This window comes from Accipiter gentilis, chromosome 1, assembly GCF_929443795.1.
Source record: "Accipiter gentilis chromosome 1, bAccGen1.1, whole genome shotgun sequence".
Taxonomy (NCBI): domain Eukaryota; kingdom Metazoa; phylum Chordata; class Aves; order Accipitriformes; family Accipitridae; genus Astur; species Astur gentilis.
The window spans coordinates 33369605-33382964 of NC_064880.1; the positions used below are offsets into that span (position 1 = coordinate 33369605).

At 39.7% G+C, this 13360-nt stretch overlaps 1 protein-coding gene across 4 annotated transcripts in view; it reads right to left on the minus strand.

The window, feature by feature from the left end:
* CERS6 (ceramide synthase 6) overlaps positions 1–13360 on the minus strand; it is a 132699-nt gene that overhangs the window by 78624 nt on the left and 40715 nt on the right. For all 4 annotated transcript variants that reach the window (XR_007507438.1, XR_007507440.1, XM_049811802.1 and 1 more), the window contains exons 2-3: positions 12032–12137; positions 9376–9506 (exon numbers count right to left, since the gene is read on the minus strand). Coding sequence is in view for 2 of the 4 variants with exons in the window: in XM_049811802.1 (XP_049667759.1) it covers positions 9376–9506; positions 12032–12137 (237 nt within the window). In the remaining 2 variants the exon portion in view is untranslated. The remainder of the gene's footprint in view (positions 1–9375; positions 9507–12031; positions 12138–13360) is intronic.

Here is a 13360-nt window from a genome sequence, read left to right on the forward strand (position 1 = left end):
AATTTCACAGGCTCCAACTCCCTCCACATCTCATTGAAAACCTATGTCCTCCCTCGCCAAGCCATCTCACAAATCTGACAAATCTCTGCCAACATCTGAGCCTCTACTCCCTGCTACGCCCTTTGTGCCACAAACACTGTTTGGTCACATCGCTCTTCTCTTCCTTACCTCTGTACTCCAGTTTCAGCATGCATGATACTTTATAAAGACTTAAGATTAGTCTTCATAAATTTTCTAAGCAAACTATGGATACAGTCTATTTATCAGCACAATACTAAATAATCTGGTTGCCCAAGTAAATAAAATAATCTGTTTAATTACAAATTACTGCTGAATTATTGCCTCAGGAGAGCAATGAATTCCATGACAGAAACATGAAATCCTGTTTAATTTCTCAGAGTGTGAAAAACTATTCAATTTTCACTATTCAATTTTGAATATGCTCCTTTTCTTTTTCATTTGATACCTGCTGGTTCTTGCACAATGAGATAGGCAGTTGCTGTACTCCATTTATTTTCTTTATACAAGTCATCATTTCCATATGCTTTTATCTTGTACTAAGGTGACCCTCTCTCTTCTTCCATTGTCTCTCTGATCTCCTGCACAATCCCTGTAGCATCTACAGTCACAGTGCTGCTATTTGCATCTGCAAAGTACCATACTCTCACATTACATTTAATGACAATTTTAATTCAAAATGGCAATGGAACAGTTTGTTCTGCTCACACCAGCCTAACAGCACAATGGGAAATAGTGACAGGCAACCCACGTCTATAGGTTTCACCAGTAACAGTTCTATTCCCTTCAAAGACAGTTTTGCCTGAGTAGTGTAAGAGCTAGCCTTTGTTGTTCCACCTTGCCTTACCCTAACACCATCATTAAATCTGTACCACCTGATGTATGAAACCTTATCCAGACATTTCACAGTTGCAAAAGACCCAACTAGTTTGGATGGGCTCATATCCACAGTGCTCCGGGTTGGAACACTGCACGGCATGTGATCAGGATCTAACTTTACATTCACATGAAATACAGCTCAAACACCATGAGGATTTGTGGGTTTGTAGTTATTTTTGTCCCCCCCCCCCCGCCCCCGCTTCTTCCATCCCTGCAAGAAGGATCCACATTTCTGAAATACTAAGACTGTCGTATTGCACCTTGCCAGAATAGTGTTTTTATAGCCTGACACCAAGCATGTGCTTCTTGCCCTATGGCACAATGTAGAGGCACTAGCCCTGCTTGGATAACAAGACTATGCCAGCTGGAAGAGTCAGATGTGGCAAATTTCATATCCATATCATCTGTCTGGAGGAAACCATGGAGTGAATTATCTTTTCAATGAATTATCCTTTCAATAGTGCTTGCATTCCCTTTTGGCAAGAGGCAGCAGCATCACCACAGAAGGGAGTCCAGTAGCAAATCAGCATTCATGATGTGCAGCCCATGTGAGATGTGACCGCCTGAGGCAAAATGGAGTGAAGGCACACCCTTATTTTCCAGCTTTCATTCCATTGTGAAGGCAAAGGTGACTTTTTTAGACACTATTTTGTTTCAAGTAAATGAGAGCTGAGATCTTCAAGCTGCTGTTTTTAGAGACACACTTAACATAATGAAAACAGTAATAGAACCTCACAAGTTTGATAATACCAAGAATCCATTTTTGTTATTAGTTGTTCTCTCTCTAGCATTTCTACTGTAGAAATCACACAGCAGGTTTATGACTCCCTTCTTTTAGTGGTTAAAAACCAAATCAAACAGGAACACACTTCTTGCTTTACAAGCAATTTATGGCTATTTGAGAGCCACCAATTTACTTTCACCAGCATTTTTATGACATACTTCTATCAGGATTCATTGACATGAATTTCCCCTATCTTTTAATGGAAAGATACACATTACTTAGTTACATGACATTAAGTAAAGAAAAAATAAATAAATAAAAAAGTAATCAATAAAGACTTTCAGAAAACACCATTGAAGTGGTCTTTCCTTCTGATGAAGGCTGTCAGACTCAACCTTTACTCGTTTTTCAAGTGCAACTAGTACAAACCAACAAGGACTTCACATGAAAAAAAAATATCAAAACTGTGGACAGGGCTCTGTATATGTTATAATAAAAAATAAAATTGTTGGTTCCAACAACAAAAAATCCTGCCAGCCATGAAGATTTATGCTAAGTGAGAGTAATTTCTCAGATAATTAATTTGAAAAGGGCATATTGTTTTACAAAGACAGATCACATAGCAGTTGCTCCTCTTTCCTTTTGATCTAATAAACTTGGCACAGCTGGAGCATACAGACAGCAGCAGCAAACAGTGACACAGAAAAACTTCTTCAAAGTAAAGTAGGATGCCTCAAAATTTATTTTGCAAAGGGCTACACTTTGCTGAGTGGATTTAAAGAAAAATCTGTGTTCACACCATTTAGCCTCAATCTGATGCTCCAGTAGGTTAAAAGAAGTTAGCTTGGGCAACTTAGGTTGACACTGGCACTCAGAGAAACTGGGTCAATCACAGCAGCTGACAGCTTCCCTGGCTTTCCCTTTACAGGTCTGTTTTAACATGGTGGTGTTTTGAGTTAGCAGCTTTGGGGAAACCACCTTGTTGCCTGACCTGAGCCAAGCAGTCTCTTGGCTATAAATCCAGCTATTTTGTTTGAAGGAATACTTCTCCTCTTATTCTTCCTGCCCAACTCCCTTTGTTTTAAGGCCATAGTGGGGAGAAAGGGAAAAAAAACCCCAACTACATCCAGACACAGAGAGGTGTACACAAATATACACTCCCTACTCTTCCATGATATCGCACAATACTGTGTTCTTCAGACACCACTAACAGGAATACAAAGTAGCTGCTCCAGTATCCTAACACCTTCTGAGAAACACCAATAAATCTTTCACTCAAGGTCACAGAAAGCTAACTGAAATACTGAAAAGAAGTAAAGTTAAGGATCAGCAAGAAAAATATGCAAATGACTCACTTTTTTCACCTGTATAAACATTTATCAGTCCTATTAACTGTTTCAGTACAAAGTGTTCCAGAAGAAATAAATCAGTAATTAGAGGCTTCCAATACTATGCCTCATTGCAGATTTTGCTGCTATTTCACAGTGACTTCCAGAAATTTTGGATTGTCCTTGATGCTTTCTCTTTCAGGCAAGACTGCTGTCCTATGATCATATGTCAATAGAAGCACCTCTCCCAGAAGCATGCAGCCTACTGCAGGACGTTACAAGAAGGAGCAGCAGAACTAAGTATCTGCCCAGTTTAAAAAAAAAAATATAAAAAAATCCAGAATTATAATAGCAAGGAAAACGTCTAAATTTTCATCAGCATACTAGTTCGGTGTGCAGTTTCCCTTTCACCAAGCAGCTGGTTGAGTTACCAGTGCTTTAGATTTCCTGAACAGACCGGAGCAGCTGGGAGAGGTTATGCCTTGTACCTGTGAGAGAGCAAGGAGCAACAGCCATTCCTGCCCCATGGAAAACAGCAGAGGAAAACGAGGGAGATTTGGTAATTCTATGGCCATTGAACAGTAATTATCACACTCGCCCCAGAGCACATAGCATGGCATGACAGACCCATCCCCTTGTTCTCTTTTCTGGTTGTGAAACACTAGTTAGTCCTCAATTGCATGTACCACTGAGGCAGCTGAAAACCTGTATTCACAAAACAGAATTAAATGGACCCATAATACCATTTACCACATATTTTTGCTTGAATCTCAAAGATCACTGTATTCAGCAGTGTTTTAGAAGCTGACTTAAGAGGGTCTGAGGCTATTAAAAATTCAGAGCTAGAAGCTTTTTGACGCCTATTTATTTTCTAGTGCTTTACTGCTACACACAAAGCACAGACTGATGAATTCTTTTATGCGCTTTGTTAAGATTTGTATCAGCACAGTTCAGAATTTCAACAACCAAGCAGCTGTCTCAATTTCTTTCCCTTGCACAGTTATTTTTCCAGTACAATTTTGTAGGAGAGAATTACCCTGCTAGTTGAGAAAAGCAATATGGCCAAGAAGTTGCAAACTGCCCATAAAATTTTCACACAAATGTGCATGACAAGAAAAAAGTATTCTGTATATATCTGTCTCTGTATACACACATGTGCACACACATATATATACAGCTATAGATAGATAAAATCTCCCCAAAAGCAACGTACATAAACACAGTTTCAATTCCTTAGGAAAAAGAGTATGTTCTGACTCAGAGATGAGACAGAGACTGTTCTGACCCCTACATCAAAACTAAAAGACGCCCCACTTACAGATAACTTTAGTATCCAAGCTTTTTCTGGAGAAGAATGAGGGGGAAAAAAAAAATCTTTGGCCTTTCAGTCTGCACATTTCCATGTTTTCACATGCAGACTGTTGCATAAATGCAAAAAATTCTTTTGGCCATATGTTTCTGCCAGCCACTCCTTGGAAACCATGTAAATGTGTCTAATAAACAGCTTGTTTAAATGTACATAGCTGTAGGACAGACAAGTCATGAGCCTGATGACGTTCCCAAGTCCCAGGCTAATAACTTAGAGCATCATGGGTTCTCTCCCTTTGCTCTGAACAACAAGGGAGGCCAGGATGCTTGCTCTTTCTATACTATTTATTCTTTGAGAAAAGAAAACATGCCTATGCACTGGTAGTGTGAGCAGCAGCGCAATACACTGAAAATGGGAAGAAACTGGAAGTGGTTTGGGAATCACTACTGCATTAGCCTTCTGACATGTCAGACATTAACAAAGGCATTCATGGATCCTATATTCTGTCTGGCAATCAGCAAAGTCCCCATTCATGGTCTTCCAAAAGTTACATCATACCAGGGGTCCCCAGCATACCTTGAAGCCCTTTCCCCAGTAGCTTATTCTATGCCTGGAATTCCCATTCCACTACATTCAGATGCAACATTCTTCATTAAGATGTTTTTAGGAACATATTTCTGGTCAGACACCTTTTTTTAAAAAAAATAAATAAATAAAATACATTTTTGTGCTAGAACTATGTTCCAGCAGAGTTGTTAGACCAATTGATCCAATTTATACCACTATAAAAAGTCCTCTGCAGAAACAACTTTTAGCCTTGTAAAGTACTGCAGATACTCTCCATGAATAACACAGAAACCACATGAGCTTCAGAAAAGACTCAGGGCAATCCACTTCCTTGTGTTTTCTCATGCGCTGCATACTCCAAGTCCAGAGCACAAGGTCCTTACCCTACTCTTGATTAGGAGAAAACTTGTTTTTCCTTGATGTTAGGCAGTGCCATGGGGACAGAGAGAAAGGAATAAAAATCAACAGAAATGCATGGCAATAGAAAAGCCTACTTTGCTCAGTTCACCACTTTTTCTTCTCCTTTATGCACCTTTGATCTATCAAGGTGAGGAAAGAAGCAAAACTGCCTAAATTCCCACAAGAGAAAGAAAAGCTATGGACAGACTCTCCCCTGAAGCTAAAATAGCAAGCTAAGTGCCTGAGCATTACAATCTGAGGTTATACTAGGTGGATGCCTTTCCTAGTGACTACAAACAGTCTGCTAACTCCAAGTTTCATGTCAGAATCACCAAATCCTTAAGAAACAACCCATTGACTTGCTAGTAAAATAATCATCAGCACCCCATTTATTACTGTCTTTCTGACTAATACTGGATCATGAATCATCACCTGGTGAAATTATCTACTTCATATTTCATATAGGTACTTATCACCATAGCATCTGAAATCTTAAGCAGGTACGTGATGCCACTGAAGTCTCACCATTAGCAGTCTCCACAGTTCAATCAAATGGTGCCTTCTCTTTCAGATTGACACACAAAACTCTATGGGGTGATTGCTGGCTAAGGTCCCTGAAAAGTAATTTATTTTCGCTACAAGACTGTGGCACAAACAGTGTCTATAGACAAGAGATTTTATTATTGTCTTTTTCTTCCTATAACCACCATCTGCTAATGCCCAGGACATCTGATGAAGGCTGGCAGCAAAGGAATTATTCCAGTTTGTTTTTTTTTCTTGGGGGGGGGGTGGGGGGGGGTGGGGAGCGGGGGGGGAAGTGTACATTTTGGAGTTTCTCTGCAGTCTGTTTAGGACCAGAATGGAAGTTGCTTGAAAAGAAACAGAAGGGAAGGGGTAGAAGAGAAAGTGAGAAATCTGAGACAAGAAGAATCTGATGATCAAGTTACTGTTTTAGTCTGTTTGGCCCTGGATCTTGGGTGTCATTCATCCCAGCCAAGCATGTTTACCATTGAGTTTCACTCTCAGCCTTTGTCCTATTGAAGCTCCTCTACCTTAGATAGTACCCACACTACTCAATGGCAAGAAAGATAAGGCAGTCAAGAATGGCCTACAGCCCTTCTGGCACAGCTGCCTTCTCCTTTGCATCATGGAAAAGCCACTCTGGGCCCAAGGAACATTTTTTTCTAGTAGTAAATTGAATCATCTCCATGTAAAAAGTCAGAGCTCTTTTTAAGCAGCTCCACATTTGCTGTGGGTTCTATCACTTTTCTTCCCAAGTCACAGTCAATCAATGCAGTTGCCAGCAAAACTGAAGTCTTCTCTGGAAGGAAAACAGCAGTTCAACAATTGAAAGTGTAGGTGGGGATCACTGGCATTTTGCTTGCTCTGTGCCTGCTTATTACATAAGGGCGCATTTCATTCTCTGTCAGGGTTACAAAACTCTCCACTGGTGCCCCAGTTACTGAAGACTTGGAGTGCTCCCCTTCCCATGACTGTCATAGGAACATGTGCTTTATTCAGCCTGGAGCTGCAAAGCAGCCACCAGACACGGACTCTTCATCCAAAAGCCACCTCATTAATTCAATAGCTGTGAAAAGGCTGCAGAGCTCGTACAGAAGGATTTCTTTGCTGAACTGAAGCACCTTGCTTAGTGCCCTGATGGATAATTTAACTAGACGACCGTTTAACACCCATACTGAGGGGAAAAAAGGGTATCCCTGGCTTCTTGGTGCTATTCTGACTACCCGCCAACAACTCCATCCAGCAGTGTGTGACGGGTGGCACACACTGCACCACTGGAAATGTTATCAAGGCAATGCACACACAGTCGGTTGGATAACACCACATTCTCACAGCAGCATGTATGTATAGAGATGGAGAGGCAACTCCCGCTGCACCAGCTGCAAACCACAAGCAGAGAGAACCTGAAGTATCCACTTATTATTTAGGCCACCTTGCTTCTTTAGGACAAGTATTATCATTGCTATTAAGTACACATATTGAAGTAATGCCCAACGGCTCTCTCTAAATGAAGCTAGCACTTAATTCTGTCAGTGTAAGTTAATGACATTCATTACAGCTTGACCTTACCTTCCAGTTTGCATTCATAGCTCTCATCTGCATGCTTTTTCCATGACGTATACAACAAAGGAGCAAGTTCAGCACCCATAACTTTCCTATCTGTGCCTGTATTTCATGGTATGTTTATGTTTTTTCTACCTCTAGGTCAGCCCAAATGTGCTGGCACTAATGCAAGAGAGTGAAGTCTTTGACCTGACTTACAGAAGCAGCCAAATACACCACCCAAATATGCTAGCTCTAACAGTAATACAGTTTTAATTTTTCTCCAAGATTCCACAGCCATTCCTACAAGTTCAGCAGACAAGTGTGTACATTAACAGCTACAACCCTTTTAGAAAAATGGTTCTTGTTCACTGACCTCAAAAATTAGTAACTCTAAGACCACCAAACACTGGCAACAGGATCACCAGGCTTATCCATAATCTCACCCTGCCTGGCTTTATTAAATATGATGTAGGGTGGATTTTAGCTGTAAATGCCAAGGAAAGGACTTAAGCACTCTGACAGTTAAGTTCCTCTGTTTATTAAAGGGCAATCATTTTCAGACAATTTATCATTCTTCTAAAATAAAAAAAAGGACTCTTTGAGCTAGAGAGACAATATGCTTAACAGTAACTCTTCTAATTTCTCTCCTATTCAGTCCTTAGTTGAAAGTAAGTATCAGTTGCTACTCGAATAACATTTCATCTATGGTTTGGCTTTAGAAAAAAATGCCTTAATACATTATTTATTCAGGACCATATTATGAATCTTCCTGTATGTCGCCACAGGAAACTAAGGTTTAAGGAAAATACTCAGGAAACCTACAAAAGGAAAAAGTATGAAATATATTTAGGAAATCTGCATGAATGACACAACAGTATATTCCACAAGTTGGTTTTTTTAAACACACACACTCCTGCCCTCTCACTCTGGCTGGTCTGCAGTGTTTTTGTGACTTCTGTACTTGCAATTTCTTAAAGAAATCACTTAAGAATTATCAGGAATAAAAACCAACCCCAAAACTTGGAAAACAAGATTAATTAAGATTTGCTTTCTAGCTTAAATAGGCTTCCTCTATTTCTGCTGACATTTCTGCCTAACACTTCTTTACCAGCTAACAAAAAGTATAACTAGAATTTTAAGCCAGCAATAACACAACTACTTGACCAACAGGGTATAACAAAGCCAATACTTGTTTATGGCCTCAGCAATATTTGCCAAGTCTCTTGATTTGGAGCACGTAAAATTTGCCTTAAATGCATAACCTTCCACATCAAAGGAACAACATCCAGCAGTGCTAGAGGGCTAAGTCTTGGAATTAATGAGTCTTTCAAATAAACTAGTGTTGTTCTTTGTGTTTTGTTATGAATTCAATGTCTATCAGTCTTCCTTTACGAAAAACATGTAAATATTAAGTAGATTTAATTTTCCATGCTCTTTCAATGCAGATTAAGTATTAATATGTTACATCCAGCTGGCATGGAAATGTAACTCAGATACTAAAAACAATGGAGTCCAATTAGAAAATGACCTTTATACAGATAACCAGTTTGAAAAGCAGCTGAGTGCTGGGAAAGATTCCTTAGAAGTAAACCTTGGCAGGTGAAAAATAACTTCCTAAAGTGTATGAACCTTTAGCTTCTCAGAGTTCAGTGCACCCAGGGAAATAGGCTAGCAAAGGGGACAATCCTGGGATGAGAAAAAAACAAAGAAAGGGTTTAACAACCCAATTGGCTTTTATCTCTACTCCTCCATCTCAGATCTCTATCAGGTTGTATAGCTAAAGGTTGTGCTGTTAAGACAGCTTCCCACCCTAACACCAGGCGATTTGTCTGAAAGGGTCAGGCTGGCACCCTGACAGTAAGAATCACAACCACCTGATTTCTGAAAGCTTTTCACCATTGAAAGCACACAAAAAGTACAATCTGACTCCTTCAGGAGAAAGGAAATTTTTTTCTCATTCAAGAAGTTACATTCTATCAATTTGAATAATTTTCTACCTGTCTACAAAAATACACATGAAGAACAAAGGGGAAAACTCATGAGGACACAGGCTCAACAAGACTAAAGAGAACACGCATCCTTACATGCTCTCACAGAACTTTGTAAGAGTGCTGGGCTTTTCCTGGTTGCGTCTTTGTCGAAACCAGCGTTGAATGCTGCGTACATCCCAGTCCAGCTGCTTGGAGAGGCCCTCCAGCCTCTTCTCATCTGGATGCTACAGAACAGAGAAGGATAAAAATTGTTTCTTTGCCCAACTGCAGTAAGTCCACTTTAAATTTAGAACCACCGTAATTGCCTCTTGATGTCTTAGAGGCTGCCTGTCAAACACATGGATACATAGAAATAAAATCACTTTCACAGAAATCTCTGCTGGCAGATCCACATCAAAATATGTTTACAGTAACTATTATTAACCTAGAAGGATGTATGCTGTAATATTGCATGCAGGTTATTACTAATAAGAAAGTTAAAGGGGAAAATTGGATGAAAACTTGCTTGAAACTTGAAAGTGATTATAAATAGAGATAAAATGCCATGCATTTCTCGAGCAGTGGGGCTTACAAACACCCCCCTGCCAGCCACATGCTATGCCTGTTCCACCCTCCTGCATCAGGATCTTTGTCCTATCAACTGTTGCAGTAGTGGAGACTGTTTGACATGGAAAGAAGATATATCCCATGTTTGTGCATATTAATGTTAAAAAAATGAGGTCATTAAACAAAGTGGCAACTTCTAAAGCAAAATCACCTTGACCACAGGGAGAGAGAATTTTTTTTCTGCAAAATTAGCTACACACAATTATTCTCCAAAGCAGCAAATGGGGAACTCTCATTTCATTAGAGCAGCAGCAAGACGGTGCAGAGGTAAGCCAAAAGCAAAATGAGTCTGTCCTCAATTTGACTACTATACGGAGAAGAGGAGTACAGGCCATGTTTCTAATCATGCAGCAAATCTACCTGTACAGTACTGCACGAGGACTATTTACATATTTCTCCTGATCCCATTCTTTTTTAAAGAAACAGAAAAAGCTTTTGGACAATTTGTTTTCTGGAGCTTTAGCTTTATTTTTGCAAGCCACTTACATACATTGAATGAGATGCAAGAGCTGCCACGATAAAGACTTTTTAAAATGTTGCAAGAGGTAAAACAGCAAAGCTTCCATCAGGCTGAAATTTCATCTATCAGCCTCTAGGAAAAGACATGAAGGAAAGGGATAGGAAAGGATGAGACAAGAGAAGGGTAAAGTATTTGCCATCCATCTCAAAAAAAAAAAAAAAAAAGAAAAAAAAGGTTTTTTAGTCAACCAAAGTAGCCACTAGTTTTTCAATGGAAGGTTATGAAAAGCCATTCTCTGTAACTTTAGAGAAATCAAAGGACTGATGCAGCTCATGGGAGTTTGACCAGAGAGAACTGCTGCACATAACTCAAAAAAGATGGCTAGCTAAATCGGACAGTTTCTCTGAGAGCAGCTACCAGAAGCCCTACCAAACTCTTGCAGGAAAGTAGATACTTTCCTTTGGAGCTCTTCCCCACTTGTCTCCATGCACTGGGTGCTGGCAGCGGTGTGTGCCAGCTCGTACCATGACTCACAGGCATTAGTTAGATTACTTCACACCCTCAGGCCCTGTGTTGGACTAGCAGATACTGCAAGGAAAATTTAAAAAAAAAAATATAAAAAAAATTTAAAAAATCCCATTCTTCCTCCAGCTGAGTCTGGGCAAGAGCACATGTGCTGCAGCTTTTAGAAACAAGATATGTGTGATTCCCTCCCTGAAAACAGGACAAAAACCACACCAAGTGCCATGGTGATCTTGGGAGACAGTAGGACACACGAGCAAGACAGATCCATGGCATATTGTGCTGTCCCTGACACTGAACCCAATTTTGCCCTCTATGACCCTAATACATGCTGAAGTTTAGGCTGATGCCTTTGCTGTGGCATGCCTAGCTGCAGCCTGGAGCTGAGGTGGGACTGAGAATTTCCTGCAGCACAGTGACTTCGTCCTTCAGGCCTCCACAGGCCTTTCTGTTACAAAGCAGCTGACCACTGAGGTCTTCAGGAGATGCTAAAGGACACCTGCTCACTGCTACAGGAAAGCTCAGAGTGCTACAAAAGCACGGACAGGAGGACATAGGGGTTTAGCTGAGATGTCATACAGTGAGAGCTGTAGAGACAGAGACATAAGTGGTAGGGGAAAAACTTGTATTGTACAAAAAAAAATAATCTGTAAGCTCTAAAACATTATTCAGTCAGTTCCCCCCACTTTTCTAGCTGTGGACACTGAAGGACATTCATCACAATGTAAACAGCTGGAACACCAGCAAGCCACCAGCGTCCTGTGTTTAGGCAGTTCCCCTAGAAGGAGTAGCTTTGAAGTTCTATGGAAAACACAGTAAGGCCAATCTTACTGGCTCACAATTTGCTCTTTTTTTCAAAAAAACCTCATGATTTTGTGGAAATTTCTAAAAGATAAGAAGCAAAAAGAAGTAGGTGGCCATATGGCACCTACAAAGTGTTTCTGTAACAATTTTTTTTTATTAAAAGCTTACAGGAGATGTCATAAAGGGATCCACAACTGCTCAAGCTGCCATGTCAATGACAACCTTGACATTTGCATGTTCTGATTTTAGCTGTAAAAATGTGGCATTGCATTTAGCAGTTAGCTTTGTTTTGTTCAAACATAGTTTATAGTGCCATATCCCACTTTATAAGGTAAATATTTTATTTAAATACTCTACCTTTGTAATAGCTGTGAAAACTTTTTCCAGGATAGCATTAGGTTGAGCTTTCTGTGGTCCATTGGCTTGGACTTTAAGGCCTAAGGCACATGGTTTAGCAATGAACCTGTGAGAAACAGAAGAATGAAAAAAGAAATCAAGTGAAATCCTTCGGCTATTTACTTCATTACTGTTATTAATCAATGACATGTGGTAAACGCACAAACATTATAACCCTGCCAACAAAAACAATACTTAGGCCTTACAGCTCAAACGCAAGCTCATACAGGCAATTACATTGCAAAATAAGTAACATCACTTTGAAGGATGAAAGCAACTCCATGGAGCACATGAAACAAAAGATTTTCTTTCATGTTGTGAAAAAAAAAGGATAGAACAAAAGCACAAGAGAAATGCCTCCTAGAGAAGCACCAACTAATGAAAGCTGGGCAGCTTGCAGAGATGAGGAGCACATAATATTCTCCTCCAAACAGAGCCTTTTTCATAAATCAGTTACTGCCTCAGGACTCCTTTTGCACAGTGGAAATTCAAACAAAGTCATTAAAGGCAGCAAGCACTTAAGCTGCCTAGTCAATACAATTTTCTAAACCATAAAGTTTAAATGGTGTTGAGCCATGCCTCAAAGACTTTGCTCTTCCTTCAAACTCTTCTGCTAAAATACGAAGCTGTTACAGATCCAAACACCAATCCATAAATTCATCCAGTTTATAAACTGGGTGTCTCAGATATGTTTTAGAGATTAATTACATAGCTTACATTACATACATTCAAAGACCACCATTCCACTCACTGAAAGCTAAATTATTTGTAACTATGAGTCCAACTTTGGAACCCCATGAAAGCTACAAAGTCTGTAAAGGAATCACATTCATATATGAAGAATATGAACTTCTGCCATCTTTGAGCTATGTAACTCTCAATTTCACTTTAAGTGAAGACTTCCGTTTCCTAAGACTTCATTTGCCAGGAGGGACCAAAACAACATACTCCATAGTTAAGAAATAGTTCCACGTTTATCCAGCTGAATGACCACAAGCTCTTTAGAATCATGGAATTCTTATCCACATGCAACCCCCATTTTAAGCACTGGTTTGAGCTACAACTGCTGTTTCTGCTATGTTTAAGACCACATAGCTGATTAAAGAGAATTAAGTCCTAAGCAATGTTACAGTGCTTACAGCGATAGCATTTGGTAAAGAAAGATGGGTGATGCAAACCCACATTGTTTTCCTTGTTTTTCCAAGGAAAAATTCTTGACACATTGATACCATTCCCATATGAAAGTCAATTCTAATAGCCTGAAATCATTTTGGTGACTACTTGTGAGAG